Source organism: Ascaphus truei, chromosome 4, assembly GCF_040206685.1.
Source record: "Ascaphus truei isolate aAscTru1 chromosome 4, aAscTru1.hap1, whole genome shotgun sequence".
NCBI lineage: Eukaryota > Metazoa > Chordata > Amphibia > Anura > Ascaphidae > Ascaphus > Ascaphus truei.
The window spans coordinates 104,805,525-104,823,948 of record NC_134486.1 but is presented as its reverse complement, the minus strand read 5'-3'; the positions used below and the strand labels follow the sequence as shown (position 1 = coordinate 104,823,948).

Genomic DNA, 18,424 nt, shown 5'->3' with positions numbered 1-18,424 from the left:
GGCGATTTCTGTTTTTTATTGAAAAGAATTACACCAAATGTAGTATTTACATGGGTTTACAATGGTTCTACTGCAGCATTTGCAAATCGCAAACAGTTAAATAAAGACAGTTAAAAGATCACATCCAAAACTTGCTCTGCTAAAGAAACCAGTCTCCAAAAATAGAAAAGTAAAATGGGTAAAGCTCTTCTCGGTAGCTCCTTTCCACGCAGTTGTTCTATACACCAGCTTTGCTCTTCAAATCAGATCAGCAACTACAAAAAAATTGAAAAAAAAGTGCCATCCAACTGTTTGCCTTTTAGCAATATTTGTTTGTGGTAATCAGTGAGAAGTGTTATTTGTTAAAAAAAAATATTTGAACAATCTCATAAATGCACATGGCTATGCAAGATGTATGGAGCTTCTAACATGATTTGCAGTCCCAAAATACTTAATGACAGACTAACCAGTAAACCATATACACTATTCATTGGGGAGAGTAAAAAGTGGGTATATGATGGGGAAATCGGGTTGCCACTTCCACCTGCAAGTTACAGATAACTCCAGGCTCATCACACATTAGGATACTAAAAGGTTTGGACATGTGCATACCGTTCATGGGCATTTCATCAATCTGAGTAGAGTAGTACTGTTCAATATCTCGCAGGATACGGATGTCGTCATTCTTTACAAAGTTGATGGCGACACCTTTTCTTCCATATCGCCCAGAACGTCCAATTCTATTAATAAATTTTTTTTTAAAAATCAGATAATTTTCCCAATGTTTCAATCCCAACCCGTACCTTTTCACCGACATCAAAATCTGATTTTCACCAACACAAACTGATCGCAGATATTCAACATGCAGAGATCTCGTAGTGTCGGGAAACTTCGGAGAGATGAATACAATCCTACCTGTGAATGTACAATTCTCTGTTGTTGGGAAGATCATAGTTTATAATCAATGATACTTGAGGAACATCCAGTCCTCTGGCCCACACATCTGTGGAAATAAGTACTCGGCTGAAAAGAAAAACAAGAGCAGTTATGTTGCAAATCCGTGAGCTTCAGTTACAAGAAAAAGCTACATTTGGAAATGTCTAGGACAAGGGTGGCCAACCCCAAGGGACCCCAAAAGGTCAGGTTTTCAGGATATCCCTACTTCAGCACAGGTGGCTCAATCACTGGCAGCTGCCTGTGATGAAGCAGGGATATCCTTAAAACCTGACTTGTTGGGGGCCCTTGAGGACTGGAGTTGGCCACCCCTGGTCTAGAAGGCTAAATTCACCACTATTCTCTTTAAAGTGTCTGCCCTTTGGGCCACAAAAAAAAAAAATCAAGTGTGCAAATATCAATTTTAAGTATTAACTATTTTTTTTTAATTTAATAAGCACTCAAAGCTACAGGTCACAGTAAAATAATTGGTATTAGAACATACAAATGAATCTGGTAAATCTATTCTGTAAGAAGCGCACAACAGAATGACAGAGGTACTTGCCTTGCTCCAGATCTGAATTCCTTCATGATTGACTCTCTCTCCTTCTGTGGCATGTCACCGTGCATTGATGAAACTGTGAAGTTGGCCTCCCTCATTTTCTCTGTCAACCAGTCTACCTGTGAGTACAGGAGCATGAGAACATGAGAACATGAGAGCATGAGCGAGCACTCCATGTGAGACAGGTGCAACTTTAGCGAACGGGTCTGTCCAAACAGCAATGCCACAGGCTGCTCTAACCCTGAAAGAATTAATAACTTGTTTGCACAAGGCTTTGAGTAATAGTTTGCACTGATCGCCATTATTTAGCATTTTATATTTTTTGCTTACTAAAAATCGATCTCTCTTTGTCTATTCCAACACTGTTTATTCTTAAAATCTAATGCTCTGTTCAGGAAATGTAAGCATTTGCAATGGTAACCGGGAGGTTAAAATTGAGCTCTCCCCAGAGCAGTCTAATCCCAAAAACTAGAGATATTAAGAAAATCATAATTTTTAACACGAAACATATCCAATAAAACAAACAGGAAATGCAAACAAGGCAAAACACCAATATTACACACGTTAATTGGCTTCAGGGAGGGAGGGGGAAATGCAGTCTTTAAGTCAGTCTAAGTTTAAATGTACTTTTTTATTTTATAAACCAATTACAGTTTTATATATTTTTTTTAAATTAATAATACAATATAATATTTCAGTACTTCTGATTTTAAATTTTACAGAATACAGCAACCCCTAAATTGTTGCAGGTACATAAATATACTTTACTTTGAGTGCCTCCACAGACACACAGACACACAGACACACAGACTTTCAAATGACTTCTATCAGATTCAGGAACGGACACCAATAAAAAAAAGGGGGGGTGGGGAAGAGAAGATGGGGGGCACGTGGCATAGTGTGCTGTAGAAAATCATCAACACACTCATGTTATTACTTCTTCAACATGCAATTTACATGTAACACATTCCGTACCTTTCTTTTGGTGTTGCAGAAGATGACAGCCTGTGTGATGGTCAGTGTATCGTACAAATCACACAAGGTATCAAACTTCCACTCTTCTCGCTCCACAGCCACGAAAAACTGCTTAATGCCTTCCAGTGTCAACTCATCACTAAGAGAGAGCAGATTTGTTTGAGAACATAATAGTGGGAACTCAGTCATATTGGCTCGGGCTGCTGTAAAGTAGCCCATCACATTAACAGGCACTGTGCACAATATCCACCCTATTTAAGTTTAAATCCCTTTACTTCTCAAAAAGGACCCGTTTTGCAGCAGCAATTGGATTCATGTGGAAAGACAATACTAGTAAGAATAAAACTAGATGCCACCATAAGACTAAAAAATTAATTTAAAAGGTGTATTCTCCAAGCAAGTGTGAGAAGGGAAATTATTGCCATTTAAAGCATATCAGAAAATTATCTCCACAGACCAGAGCCAGAGGATTCCAACATGTTTCCGAAACTACAGCTCATACAATCACTTACCGTTTCACCAGGATACGGATGGGATCAGTCATGAATTTATTGGTCATTTCCAGGATCTCGTGAGGCAGTGTGGCACTGATCAAACACACCTGGGTAGCAGGCGGCAGATATCTGTAGACATCATAAATCTGTTCCTTAAAACCTATTGAGATGCCACAGTTGTAACATGAGCATAAATCAGACAAGTCACGTTTTATTTTCTGAAAAATTGAAAAGTAGTAGTCTGCCTTTTTTGGGGGCTTCCTAAGAACTGATTCATGGTGCCCCAACCGGGGAAGATAAAACATCTCGAAAACTTGTTATACAAGAGGTCAAGGGATAACAGATTAACTGCCCAGTTTGGGTACAATGGGTTGGCGCAGTGCCTGGAAGGCAGGGAGAAAACAGCAAATATTCCCCCATTTTCATCAACTACTACTTTAGCAAGAATGTTCACTGCGTTTTCTGAATTACACATTGTACTGGGGGGGGGGGGGGGGGGGGGTGGTTTGGGAGGGGGAGATATCAATGTGCAATCATAGGCTACCTCAAAGCACATTTACCCTTAAAGATTAATCTACTGAGAATGTTTTCTTATTGACATCCAACAACTGATCTCTAAAGAGGCAATGTGCCAAAACACTGGGTGTGAACATTGAGACAGTCTCAATGCCGGAATGCAACGTTTTGCCGGCATCAAAACGCAGCTGGCGTTCTACCACCGGGACATCTCACCATGAGCCCGAAAAGCCAGGTCTGCCGCGCCTGACCACCTACTCCAACAATGATAAGGGCATGTTTAAATGTCCCATGACGCGCCATCTTTAAATGTACCGCACGCAGCAGGTCTAGGCAGTGTTACAGTCCAGCGCGGGACATTGAACCATTCACTTATCAGACCTGGCTTGTCGGAGCGGGAGGTCAGGCGTGGCAGACATCGTCCCAGCGGCGGGGGCGTTTTAGTTGTGGCCAAAAGTCTTAGACCACTTAATACATGAATAACATGATTTTATATATGAAACGTTTGTATTAAATACTTGATTCTATTCTTACTAAAGTGACATTTAAATACTCGTTTACTTTTTTGCATGCCAAAAAAGTGCTGTCAGATGCAAGTCGGTTCTCAAACACGATTCATCAAGCTTGGTTAAGCGTGCGTTTAACCTGAACAGAGCCCGATAAATAACCCCCTAAGTGCTCAGAAAATGAAATGCACATGCAGCCTTTGTGACTAAATACCTTTGTTAAGCATCTCATCAGCTTCATCCAGAACCAACATTTTAATGGCACGAGTTCTTAAGCTCCTGCGACGAATCATATCTGCAAAAATATAAATAAAATAGATGCTCATTCCAAGAGCTGCCAGAAACATTATTGCACCAATGTTAAGCTGTAGGTCAACCTTTACGATGCCCGAAGTCCAGAAGCACCAGAGCCCCGATGGACTTCTGGGGTTGTTTCTCTCTCGATAGAGATCACATGGTTGTGACCGTCCCCCAGTGATGAACAGAAGTGTAGGGGGCCCCAATTCCACAGTGACTGCGTTCCCTGCCGCAATGGGTCAGAGAACGTGATCTGAGCAAAAATAGTGAGTACCTCACAAGGGTCAGAGAAAGGTTCATATGCCCAACGCATCGGCTGAAATGCATTTAAACATTTTTATATTCTCAGAGATACAAAACATCAGGTGGTGTTTAGGCCAAGAGATTATACCTAGAATAGATTAACTGTGGTGGTCAGCATTCCTATTTAATGGCTTGCACAGACTAGCATAGTTCCTTTGAAACGGAGCAGACATCCTGTGTGGTTGCTTTAACATGCTTACCAAAAACACGTCCCGGTGTGCCAGCAACAACGTGCTGCCCATAATCCAGTTTTCGGATATCCTCTCCAACATTTGTCCCTCCGATACACGAATGGCACTGTACGTTCATGTAGTCGCCCAGGGCAAGAAGCACCTGTACCAAAAAAAAAGGGGGGGATATGAGGAAACCTGGCCCAGCCTGAGAGAAACTGCATACTGTTTTGTTTATGCACCCTGCTCCCCATACCGGCAGTAATAGTCTGACATGGGGACCACCAGTGGCCTGAAAAGCCAGTTCAGGCAACTTCCTATTGTTGTCTGTGGCTTTCTAAGACGGCCAATGAAGGAGCCGATTTATTTAGATCCAGGTGCCACATTTAACATGTTCCTAGACAATGTATTGTGAGCTTACCTTCTGAATCTGCCCTGCCAGTTCTCTGGTTGGTGCCAAAATCAATGCCTGGGTTTCACGGACCTGGTTGGAAGAACGACAGAGTCAAATGTGTTTTTTTTATTAACAAGAATCAAACATTGTTACTTTTAAGTATACAGAACACCTACAAGCTCATATTGAACCCCCAAAATACCCACAACATATACTTTTAAGTAGTCAAAGCAGTCTTACATTTAGAAGTCTGGTAAACCAAAAACACAAAACACCCTACATATGAAGTCAACATCAGCATTATTGCAGAAGACATACCCAACTATATACATTTTCTTACAATTAGAAACATTAATGGGTATATATTTGCGAGTTTATCCACAAAGGTCTTAAAAATATATTCAAATAAAAAATAGTCCAGAATGCATTCGACAACTAACAAAACCGACAAACATTTCAATAAATTATGTTTGATGTGTTTTATTATTAGGCATCATAACTAGAAATCCACTGCCTACTTTCTATTTACAGTATTTAAATGTTATGAACCTGTAGAACAGTTAAATGTAATTTTCATGCTAAGACTTAAAAATTAGGCTGTCCACGTAACATGCATCAGTGACGGGACTGACCTATAAAAAGTCAATATGCTTTGTGCACATTTCTACAGCTCTCTTCCTCCAAAGATCTCAGGAACATGCTATATAAAGAGATTATAATTGAATACAAGTACCACCTTATATAAGCTTTCTAGATGTCAGGCTGTGAAGCTGCCCAAAATTAAATGTGTTTTTTGTCAGTATACAAGCAGATTTACATTCAACTAAATCATTTAAAAACCTAATTACCTGAATGTCCAAACACTGAAGAACAGAGACACAAAAAGTTGCAGTTTTGCCTGTACCAGACTGTGACCTGGAAAGAAAAGAAAGGGAGTATCGCTTAGTTTATTTATAAAGATTAATGTACAAATGTTTACCAAAATCTTTTTTGGTCACCAAATCCCAGTTTCACTTACATTATTTGCTAATTATATATGGTTCAAATACTATGCCATAGGAGGTTTAAATCTGTGTATTTACATTTGCATTTACAGGCTGTCCTCAGTTATCCAACGGAATCTGTTCTGGAAGTAGCGTGGGATAGTGAAACCACTGTAAAGTGAGTCCCATGTTAATCAGTGGCGGTGAGTGTTGGATAACGCATTCAGGCACCGAAAAACAGCCCTTAGGGTTGCATTGTAAAGTGTTGGATATGCCATTCATTGTAAAGTGTTGGATATGCCATTCGTTGTCAAGTAAAACATTGGATAACAAGGACTACGTGTATATAGCACCCACAGTAATTTACAATAGACAATACAGAACGGGGAATTATAATACAATACGTGCAAAAAACAATATCAGACAATATGCCAATCCCTGCACTGGAAAGTTTGCAATCTATGTATGATTAATGCAATGGTAAACCACAAATAACGTATATGAAGATAACTGCATTGTATTTCCAGGTTGAAGAGGTAGTTAAGGTATGAAAATCTCCCAGCAGAGAATGAAGGCAAATCTAGTACGTACATTTTAAAAAATTACAGTTATAAACAAGTTTATCTTTTGGAAAAACTGGCCGACTGTTTAAGTGGTCCTTATCCGCCATCAATTCTAAAAATCCCAACGTAGCCAAGGGACACAAAACGGGGACATGAGTTTAAGACCTTTCTGCATAGACTCATATACTAGTCCTATTTTATAGACAGAGAATGATTTAACCAAGCACCGATAGACGTGTACTATTTCACTAGCTTTAGTAAGGGGACTGACAAGAAACATGTGCCAACGTATCCACTATTCTTCAAGCAACAAAACATCACAGAAACCATGTCACAGAAACCATGTCACAGAAACCATGTCACAGAAACCATGTCACAGAAACCATGTCACAGAAACCATGTCACAGAAACCATGTCACAGAAACCATGTCACAGAAACCATGTCGGTAACAAGAAACTTAAGGGTGTCAAGATCATGACAACGTGTAAACAGCACAGCAAAAAAATACAAGACACAATCTTCTATCCCAATTAAATGCTACTCCATAGCACACAGTTTTACGTTAAGCTTTGCAGGTCCCTCTGTTCACAAGTTATGGGATAAGAATTTAAAGCAGCATTTCAATTTAAAAAAAATCCTATATAATCTACAAAAAAAATAATAATAAGTTGTTTAGCATTAGATAATACTGCATGAAAAATAAATCACGGTATGTATTAAGCTTCATTTGCAAATATTTAGGAAGTGACAGCACTTCCTCTATTGAAATAGGCAGCCCTGAGAAGCAGGATCTTCACCAATCGATCGGCAGCTTGGATAAAGGCAAGGAACTGCTGCATTTATAAAACAAAAAATTGGGCTAGAGGAAATGCCCCTTTAATTACCTGAGAGAAGTACTAAAGAAGAAGAACTAAATGTTATAAAAAGTCACAAAGAAATGTACCAAAAAGGAGCATGCGATTTTAAAATGTAACGTTAAGGCCCAATCACTGTCCATGGAATATAATATCACTTACTGTGCTATGACATCTCTCCCTTTAATGATCTGCTTGATGGCCCGCTGCTGGATAGCTGATGGCTTCTCAAAACCTACACAAAATAGGATAAAAGCTTTGTCAGTTTGCCTGGTTAAAACAGAAAGGGTCTATATGTGGGCACAGTGTGATAATAGCACATACAGACAGGACAATAGACAATAGACAGGAGTCCCACACATACTGTATGCACATCAAGCTACACAACTATACATACTTCTCTCAACACAATAATACAACTTCCCCCCTGTATACCCCTCCACACCACTAAGACGCCCCCCCCCCCCCCTGCCTGTATACCCCTCCATCCCCACGACTCTGGCCTCATCGCCCCTCATCTCTCCCCTTCTCCTCCCCCTCCGCCCAGGCCCTGCTCTCTCCCCTTCTCCTCCCCCCCCTGCTCTCTCCCCTTCTCCCTCCCCCCCAGGCTTTGCTCTGTTCCCTTCTCCCTCCTCCACCCGCACCACCTGCTCTCTCCCCTTCCCCCCCAGGCCCTGAGGCCCTGCCACCCAGGCCCTGCTCTCCCCCCCCCCCCCCAGGCCCTGCTCTCTCCCCTACCCCCCTGGCCCTGCTCTCTCCCCTACCCCCACAGGCCCTGCTCTCTCCCCTACCCCCACAGGCCCTGCTCTCTCCCCTACCCCCACAGGCCCTGCTCTCTCCCCTACCCCCACAGGCCCTGCTCTCTCCCCTACCCCCACAGGCCCTGCTCTCTCCCCTTCCCCCCCAGGCCCTGCTCTCTCCCCTTCCCCCCCAGGCCCTGCTCTCTGCCCTTCCCCCCCAGGCCCTGCTCTCTCCCCTTCCCCCCCAGGCCCTGCTCTCTCCCCTACCCCCCAGGCCCTGCTCTCTCCCCTACCCCCCAGGCCCTGCTCTCTCCCCTTCTCCCCCCCAGGCCCTGCTCTCTCCCCTTCAACCTCCCCCCAGGTCCTGCTCCCTCCCCTTCACCCCCCCCCCCCCCGGGCCCTGCTCTCTCCCCTTCACCCCCCCTGGGCCCTGCTCTCTCCCCTTCACCACCCCCCCAACCCCCGGGCCCTGCTCTCTCCCCTTCACCACCCACCCCCCCGGGCCCTGCTCTCTCCTTCTCCCTCCCCCTCAGGCCCTGCTCTCTCCCCTCCCCTCCAGGCCCTGCTCTCTCCCCTCCCCCTCCCCTCCAGGCCCTGCTCTCTCCCCTCCAGGCCCCGCTCTCTCCCCTCCCTCTCCACTCCAGGCCCTGCTCTCTTCCCCCCCCCCTCTCCGGGCCCTGCTCTCTTCCCCCCCCTCTCCGGGCCCTGCTCTCTCTCTCCCCCCCCCCACCCGCCCAGGCCCTGCTCTCTCCCCTTCTCCCTCCCCCCCAGGCCCTGAGCTCTCCCATCCCCTCCTGCCCTGCTCTCTCCCCTCCCCCTCCCCTTCTGTCCCTGCTTTCTCCCCTCCCCTCCTGGCCCTGCTCTCTCCCCTCCCCCTCCCCTCCTGGCCCTGCTCTCTCCCCTCCCCCTCTCCTGGCCCTGCTCTCTCCCCCCCCCCTCTCCTGGCCCTGCTCTCTCCCCCCCCCCCCTCTCCGGGCCCTGCTCTCTCTCCCCCCCCACCTCTCCGGGCCCTGCTCTCTCTCCCCCCCCCACCTCTCCGGGCCCTGCTCTCTCTCCCCCCCCCCACCTCTCCGGGCCCTGCTCTCTCTCCCCCCCCCACCTCTCCGGGCCCTGCTCTCTCTCCCCCCCCACCTCTCCGGGCCCTGCTCTCTCTCCCCCCCCCCACCTCTCCGGGCCCTGCTCTCTCTCCCCCCCCACCTCTCCGGGCCCTGCTCTCTCTCCCCCCCCCCACCTCTCCGGGCCCTGCTCTCTCCCCCCCACCTCTCCGGGCCCTGCTCTCTCTCCCCCCCCACCTCTCGGGGCCCTGCTCTCTCTCCCCCCCCACCTCTCGGGCCCTGCTCTCTCCCCCCCCCCTCTCGGGGCCCTGCTCTCTCTCCCCCCCCCTCTCCGGGCCCTGCTCTCTCCCCCCCCCCTCTCCGGGCCCTGCTCTCTCTCTCCCCCCCCCCTCTCCGGGCCCTGCTCTCTCTCTCCCCTCCCCCTCCTGGCCCTGCTCTCTCCCCCTCCCCTCCCTGCTCTCTCTCTCCCCTCCCCCTCCTGGCCCTGCTCTCTCTCCTCCCCCTCCCCTCCCTGCTCTCTCCCCTCCCCCTCCCCTCCAGGCCCTGCTCTCTCCCCTCCCACCCCACCTGGCCCTGCTCTCTCCCCTCCTGGCCCTGCTCTCTCCCCTCCCTCCCCTGCGCTCTCCACTCCCTCCCCTGCGCTCTCCCCTCCCTCCCCTGCGCTCTCCCCTCCCTCCCCTCCTGGCCCTGCTCTCTCCCCCCCCCTCTCCGGGCCCTGCTCTCTCTCTCCCCCCCCCCTCTCCGGGCCCTGCTCTCTCTCTCCCCCCCCCCCTCTCCGGGCCCTGCTCTCTCCCCCCCCCCCCTCTCTCCGGGCCCTGCTCTCTCCCCCCCCCCTCTCTCCGGGCCCTGCTCTCTCTCCCCCCCCCCTCTCCCCCCCCCTCTCCGGGCCCTGCTCTCTCTCCCCCCCCCTCTCCGGGCCCTGCTCTCTCTACCCCCCCCCCCCCTCCGGGCCCTGCTCTCTCTCCCCCCCCCCCCGGGCCCTGCTCTCTCTCCCCCCCTCTCTCCGGGCCCTGCTCTCTCCCCCCCCCTCTCCGGGCCCTGCTCTCTCCCCCCCCCTCTCCGGGCCCTGCTCTCTCTCCCCCCCCCCAGGCCCTGCTCTCTCTCCCCCTCCGGGCCCTGCTCTCTCCCCCTCCGGGCCCTGCTCTCTCCCCTTCTCCCTCCCCCTCCAGGCCCTGCTCTCTCCCCTCAGGCCCTGCTCTCTCTCCCCCTCAGGCCCTGCTCTCTCTCCCCCTCAGGCTCTGCTGTCTCTCCCCCTCAGGCCCTGCTCTCTCTCCCCCTCAGGCCCTGCTCTCTCTCCCCCTCAGGCCCTGCTCTCTCTCCCCCTCAGGCCCTGCTCTCTCCCCTCAGGCCCTGCTCTCTCCCCTCAGGCCCTGCTCTCTCTCGGTTCTCACCATACGCGTAGATGCCTCTTAGCAGATCCTCCCTCAGTCCCATCGTGTCGAATGTCGGCGTCACATCCACCTCCTCGCTGGTCTCGAACTCCACCTTAGTCATGTCTTCTTCCCTCATGAGCCGCTTGCGGCTCGACCCGCTCGTCAACCCTCCCGGTCCTGCAGCCGACGGTGATGTTGTTGTCGCCATCTTGACCTGCCCGGACTGGAACGCGATCAGAGACAGTGGGGGAGCGCGAGACGGAGTGGGCGCGAGGGCACGGCGCGCGCGCGCAGCTATACGAGACCGGGCAGCGATAAAAACTCCCGAAACAGCGCGAGGACACCCAGCAAACCACCACGCGACCGATGAGCTGACGTGTTTCCGCGACCCTGCGTGATGACGAAACGAACGCCTCACTGAGCGGAAACCGCTCGGCGGCCATCTTTGGTTTGGGCGGCTGAGGGAAAAAACACCTAAGCCAAAAAATAAAACAACAACGCGTAAATCTGCCAAAGAGACATTGGGAGCTGGTGGAACTGAGGGGGTTACTGCCGTCGTCCTTGATTTATACATGTTTACAGTATGGCACAGTAATATATGTGTTATTGATGTTGAATATACAGCACCCCCACCCCAAACACCTAGTCCCTGCACCTTGGCCCGTATTCAGTATGCTTTGAAGATGCTTCCCTGTGCCGGAGAAAAGTGCAGCTCCATTCAAATGAATGGGAATTAACCTTAGCTAGTATGGCTTCACATCATATTGAATAAGCGCCTATGAGATCAGGCATGCTAAAAATTAACAGACTGATTGCACAAAGAAAAAAAACACCGAAAAAGCTCACCAACTTAAAATAAATTATATATATATCCCTGATGAAGTCTTTGTGATAAGACGAAACGCGTAGGGCTAAGGCTATTTGTTATACCATAGCCTTTGTATTGACTCTCCTACCAGCATTAATATTATAGCATTAGCAATACAAATGTATTGTGCTTTATTGCTGGCCACTGCTCCCTACTACCTCCCGTCGACGGACTAAAGAACTCTGCCTGACGTCATCTCTGCGGTTCTCGCGAGACTCGGAGGATTGGGAGCAAGAGACTGGAGGCAGCTAAGATCGTGTTCGGCGTGGAGACCGGACAAGCCACAAATCTACACTTCAGCTAGGAGAGGATTGTTTATCCTACATGCCTGTACAGGTAGTCCTCGCTGTCCAACGTTTCACTTTACAATGAATGGCATATCCAACGCTTTACAATGCAACCCTCTGGGCCGTTTTCGGTGCCTGAATGCGTTATCCAACGCTCACCGCCACTGATTAACATGGGACTCACTTTACAACGGTTTCACTATCCCACGCTACTTCCGGAACGGATTCCGTTGGATAACCAAGGACTGCCTGTACCATCTACTTTGTACGCAGCTGTCTTTTTTTTTTGCGCTGTATCACAATACAAGCATACTTCACTATATTTGTCTTTTCTTCTCATTTTTGAGATTCATTGCTAACTTGGTTACTTCACTAGTAATTTACAATTTTGTTGTGTCCCTGATACTCTGATCTGGTTATTCAAGTTGCCGTTACATCATTTGCGCCTGTGTTTTCCCTTTTCCATAAATAAATATATATATATATATATCACAATTAGCAAAGCCTAATATCCTCACAATTAAGTAAAAATAAAGATGTTTACAGCAAAGTAGGTAGTGTAGTCCGAAAGGTACACGTTTTCTGTACACCTCGCTGCACCGCCAGGAACATGATGTGCCTTTGATGAAGCACTCTGGTGTAAAACACATTAGGGAAAATTGCAGACCCTGATTTCCAGTTCTGGACTTTCCTGGCGGTTTAGCGGAGCATGCCGTGTCTTACAAGCATTAGGGATAGGGTGACCAGTCGTCCTGCCGGGACAGTCCCGGGTTTTTAGGCCTTGCCCCGACTTTTCGGGCCACTGTCCCGGTTTTTATCAGCGCCGGTCGCATATTGCCACCACTTCCCGGCAGCTCATGTACGATGGGCGCTCGGCAGGCGCAAGAAAGTGCCCATCACACTTGACTTTCGTGAAAAGGGGAATCCGCGCTCGTGCTTTCATGGGTGTTGGTAGATGGAATGAGTAACTTGCCCTCCTTGCAGCTGCTGTGTGTGGGAGCCCTCCCAGCTAAACAAAGCTCCCCCGAAGAGAATCCTCGAGGATCAAGAAAATAGAAAGCACACAGAGAGCACCAGAGGTAAGTAAATAGTATATTAATGTGGATAAAATAAGTAAGTAGCAACTTACAATTAGGTAATATATAGTGAGTTAGGGAAGTGTGGTGTTAGCCGGCTTCAAGCGCTGGGGCTAGCTTGATGGTGCCGGCGATCCTGCACTACTGGGTTGCGGAAGAACTCGGCATACAGGAGACCGGTATAAATCCAGGAGGCTTCGTTAGGCACTGCGGCAGACGCTTATTGAAAATCAGCTGTGCCAGGACAGCTACGCGTTTCAAACAATTCTGTTCTTCATCAGGCGTTGACTTTCCAAAGAAATCAAACCAATGTAATGATTGATTTCATTATGGTAACATTTGCTCAAGGAAGCCAATGCCAGTGATTTTAAAAAATATTTAGTTTTTATTTGTATCCAAGTATGTAGTGCGCACTAAGTAAAATCGGTTTAAAATGTAAAAAAAAGAGTGCCATGGTACAAATTGAGAATCCACCTATTCTTGAACATATATAGACGAAATAAAACACATATATACCACACACTTCCTCACTTACAAAAACACGAGGATTTATTGAGGCCATAACTAGACCTGGATTTTAAAATATAAATTCCTCATTCCACTTTTAAAGTAAAATATGTTGCTGCATCACTCATCTGATGAAAGATCAGGGGTATGTGTCAGAAATGTTAGCCTTTGACATGGGGGACAGTAGGTTTGCGATGTGCTCGAGACACACACAAATATAACCATTCTGTAATAAAACACTGGCAGATAAAGCCATTAAATACAAAGAAAGAAAAAAAACACAGAAAAGGCACAAAAAACCTTACCATTTTACACACGCACACACCTTTCTCTCCGATCCATGCTGTTTCCTCCTCTCCTTGGCCCCACACTCGGGCTCCTGACACCTCCCCCTGATTGGCTGCATTACCCAGAAGCAGCCAATAAGGATAGAGGAAGCTGCCCAGCTCCCTAGCAGCAGCAGCAGCCCTGCTCTCTCCCTGCTCAGGGGAAATCCCGCACCCTCCCCCCAAGCCCGTCAGGTCACTATGTCCAGAGGTAATACCGGACACAGACATGGATCTGTGTGTATATAAATAGATGATCAGACACACTTGCAATTAGATTTGTTATTTAATATCTTTTCAATGAAGCCTTTTGATAGGTTGAAGGATAACACCTACACATCATGCACTTGCATTTACTTCTATTGGCTTTGTGTGTCTCCCAACTTACCAAGTTCATTGCATGACTAATATTGAGTTTACCCTCATGCGCTACAAAAAAAATCTGATTCTATTTGCAAATGACATTTTCTTTTCCAAACAGATTTTTTGCTTTCAATGCATCTGATTGCACGACTGGATGTACAGTACTTCAAATAAATCTTGAATTGGATTTCAAGCACGTGGTTTGAAATAACCACTAGAGTGCCTTTGTTATCTTCTTGTGAAATTATAAAAGAAACCAGTTTTCCAAAAGGCCTATCTTTATAATATGTTAATGTTCTACAGTACCAGTATATATAGTACAGGCATACCCCGGTTTATGGACACTCACTGTAAGTACACTCGCGAGTAAGTACATATCGCCCAATAGGCAAACGGCAGCTCACGCGTGCGCCTGTCATCTCGTCCTGAACAGCAATACCGGCTCCCTACCTGTACCGAAGCTGTGCGCAAGCGGGGAGACTATAGAGCCTGTTACACATGCGTTATTTACATCAGTTATGCACGTATATAATGATTGCAGTACAGTACATTCATGGATAAGTGGGAAAAGGGAGTGCTTCACTTTAAGTACATTTTTGCTTTACATACATGCTCCAGTCCCATTGCGTACGTTAATGTGGGGTATGCCTGTATACTATAATATGTATACAAGATGAAAATCACGTCTGGGATATTTTCTAGTGCGCCTTTTAAAGCTGCAGGCCAAGCAATATCCTGACCTACATGTACGTTTTTTTTCAAATAAATCAGCTCTGTACTATGAGAAAATACTTTGTTTCTATAGCAACCATTTACAAAGTCACATCCCCTTCCTCTTCTGAAACAGGCTCTGACATACCCCTTTTTGAGCCCTGCCCCCTCCCTAGCAGTGAAGCAATGAGGTGACTGGTCACATGATCTTCCCCACTGAACTTTTGCATCTTTGGTCCTCTTCTGCTGCGCCGACAGCCATTTAGTGAACCCCAGAGCCAAATCTTCGCCGATCGATCACAGGAGAACAGATCGATCGGCAACTTAGCGTTATTACTTATCATTGTGTACATTGTATTGATGCACATATTAAAGGGGAGGGACATTTATTTATTTTTAAACGGCAGCTTGGACTGCTCCTTTAAGTATCATTATTATGAATTTACAGTCGAAATATTTGATTTAAATGTTGGAGATTCCAGTTGTGTTTTTCTTTTTAGTGTTATAGTAGAATTTTATGTTTTTGAAAGAAAATCTCCCTCCTCCAACACTATATGAAAATACTTAGGCTCAGGCACACAGAGCTCACACCTGTTCAAAATTGGCTCCAACATTTTTATTCATGGACACACTGGACAGGCGGTTTCACAGGTACACTGTTCTAGTGTGTTATTTTCTCTAGGATCCCAGTGGAGCAAGAGTGACTTTTCTTTACTATTTCTGACACATGAGAACAGCCGATCTCTGTTCATGCAGTGTCATCTAATATATATATATATATATATATATATATATATATATATATATATATATATATATATAATTGAATTTTGTGAGATTGTTACTAGATGTGGTGAATCTGATTGGTCCGTGGGTCCGCGACTCTCATTGGCCAACAGGTACGCTGACATCACAGACACACCTACTCCACTGTGACACACACACATACTGCCACAGACTCTCACCCCATCACACTCACCATACCTCACGTACAGCTCACCTCCCCGCTGGCTCCCCCCCACCATCACCCCCCCCCTCACCCACAGCACCCCTCCCCGCCATCACCTCCCTGCTACCTTCCCCCTCGGTGCACCTTCCCCCCTATGCCACGGCTCACAATATTAAAATGGCGCTCCGCACTACTCCACCCTGTCGTCACCCTTACCGCACGATTTCAACTGTGCACCCCTCTGGGCGCCGATCGGAAGAGGCTGCTCTGCCCCTCCCCCCATGGCCATCAACTCTCTCAGAACTGACATGAATGCCCTGTCAGAGAGAACTGACACTATACACAAAAAAGTGGAAGATACAGAACATTCCTATTCCCAAGCAGAGGACGAAATAAACAGATTAAATTACGAAATTCGCTCCCTGAAAGAGAAAGCAGAGGAACAGGAAAACAGAGACCGACGCCAGAACCTCCGCGTGAGATACATCCCGGAGGAGATAGAGGCTACCCACTTGCAGCAGTACTTGAAAGACCTGTTTATATTCCTAGTCCCTGAGCTGCAGCAGGAACAAATGGAACTGGATAGAGCGCACAGGACATTGGGCCCGAAGTCACAAGACCCTAAGAGAGCCAGAGACGTCATCATACACTTCCATTCCTACACAACTAAGGAAAAGGTGCTCACAGCCAGCAAGGAGAAAGGTGAGGTCCAATTCCGTAATACCCACCTGGAGGTCTACAGCGACCTATCTAAAGAAACGGTAGATAGGAGAAGAGATATGAGGCCCCTTACGCAAAAATTAAGGGATCACAAAGTGAGATACAGGTGGGGATTCCCCTTTAAATTGATGGCGCAGGCTGGAGGGAAGATGCACACGGTGTCCTACATGGAGGATGCCCCCAGATTCTTAAGGGCCCTGGGTCTCCAACATACAGACGAGGATGCGACATCTGAGAGAGCAGAGGAAGAGCAGCCCAGACAAGGAACGGCGAAAACACCAAGGGCATCCCAACGCCTGGCGTCGCAAAAGAACCAGACGCGGGACGAGTAAAGAAGAACAGCCGGCGCAGGAGATGTAATACCAAAAAGAAAATAGCAGAGAGACGGTCGCTGTCACCCTCTTGTTCCTCTCCCCCCCCCTGTCCCCCCCCACCCCCCCACCCCACCCCCCCACTCCCTCCCCCATCCCTCCCCCCACTCCCTCCCCCCCCACTCCCCTCTTCCCCCCACCCCCCTCTCCCCCCTCCCCCCACCCCTCCTCTCCCCCCCTCCCCCCACCCCTCCTCTCCCCCCCACCCCCCCCTCTCCCCTCCCAATCCCCCCCTCCCCCCTCCTCCCCCCTCGCCGCCCCCCCTACCTCGCATTGCTCCCCCCCTTGTTCCCCACCCCCCTGTTCCCCCCCTCCGTTCCCCCCCTCCCCCCCACTCCGTCCCCCCTCCGTCCCCCCTTCCCCCACCGCAAGTTCCCCGAAGAATGGGTCTCAGCCCCAGATGCGGGTCGTGGGTGGGGGGGGGGTGGTTTGGGTTTATGGGGGGGAGGGGCGGGGGCTGGCAGAGATCTTTACCTGAACGAGACCGGACTCAAACGGAGAAAGTGGAAAATATCATCCCTAGAACGGTGTCATTGGGATGTACTGATATACTGTTTCCTATCACTGTCAATGTTAAAATTCAGGTATAGATGTTGTCTAGAATTAATCCTCTGGCTCCACCTTGTGGTGAAAGCTAGAAATGTTCGTAAGGAATCTGGAATGGCTATGTCAAATCTAGAGTAATGGCAAAGACTAGAAACTGTTCAGTAGGTTAAACAATATTAAGCCTTTAATACCCTCAACGGGTGACGAGTGGTTATATAAAGTGTTAAATTGTTGATTTCCAGTGTTATGCATGGTCTCGATTGATCTCTCAATACCCTGGAGGGGCTTCGGGACCTACTTGGTGGATTCCGGAACCAGACTCACCGAGAAGTCTCCAGAGGGCAATATATCCGTCCCCCTCACCCTTAGAGTGGTGGGGGTTACTATGTTAGGGCGTTGTTATCGCCCACTTTCTCTTTTCTTTTTCCTCTCTCCTGCCCCTCTGTCTCTCCCTCCCCAGGTGTCCAATCAGCTCGTCTCCAAGCCAACCCTTCCCAGCGCAGAACACGCAGAGACTAGAAGACTCAAAACTGTCGACGCCAAAAAGACACACAGACTTCAGCTAGACACGCACGCAAAGGAAGAAGGTAGGATGCCCCTCCACCCTGGGAAAGTGGAGGGATCTCAAGACCCTGCCCAACTAAAAAAGGGAAAATGGTTAGTAAAACATCCCTAAAGATAGTGTCCCTTAACGTAAAGGGGCTAAATTCAGTGATTAAGAGAAGACTAGCTCTCCAGGAACTCAAAAAAACAAAAGGAGATATACTATTCCTTCAGGAAACCCATTTTAATACTACATCACCCCCAAACACCTTCAAAAAAGACTACCCCCAAGCATATTACGCGTCTTGTACAACAAAAAAACGAGGGGTGGCTATATTATTCAAACATAGCACACCATTCACCCTAAAAAAAGCGGTATCAGATCCAGAAGGTAGATACTTAATTCTATATGGCTCATTCACTGGGGTAGAAATAGTCCTAGTGAACGTATACTCCCCA

General features: G+C 47.7%; 1 protein-coding gene across 1 annotated transcript; it reads right to left on the bottom strand.

The window, feature by feature from the left end:
- Positions 1-11,095, bottom strand: EIF4A3 (eukaryotic translation initiation factor 4A3). The gene is made up of 12 exons (XM_075596329.1): positions 10,717-11,095; positions 7,693-7,765; positions 5,978-6,044; positions 5,157-5,219; positions 4,766-4,898; positions 4,180-4,260; positions 2,962-3,103; positions 2,450-2,588; positions 1,470-1,593; positions 895-994; positions 592-719; positions 1-254 (listed from the first exon to the last, which is right to left on the bottom strand). The coding sequence occupies exons 1-12, from the start codon at positions 10,904-10,906 to the stop codon at positions 238-240; spliced, it is 1,257 nt and encodes a 418-aa protein (XP_075452444.1). The 5' UTR covers positions 10,907-11,095; the 3' UTR covers positions 1-237.
- Between the last annotated feature and the right edge of the window lie 7,329 nt (positions 11,096-18,424).

Excerpts from the sequence above, each read along its gene's own strand:
- EIF4A3 (XM_075596329.1), bottom strand. The coding sequence starts at position 10,906 with ATGGCGACAACAACATCACCGTCGGCTGCAGGACCGGGAGGGTTGACG. Across the intron at positions 7,766-10,716 it reads AAGAGGCATCTACGCGTATG|GTTTTGAGAAGCCATCAGCT; the intron begins GTGAGAACCGAG and ends TATTTTGTGTAG. Across the intron at positions 1,594-2,449 it reads TCTGCAACACCAAAAGAAAG|GTAGACTGGTTGACAGAGAA; the intron begins GTACGGAATGTG and ends CTGTACTCACAG.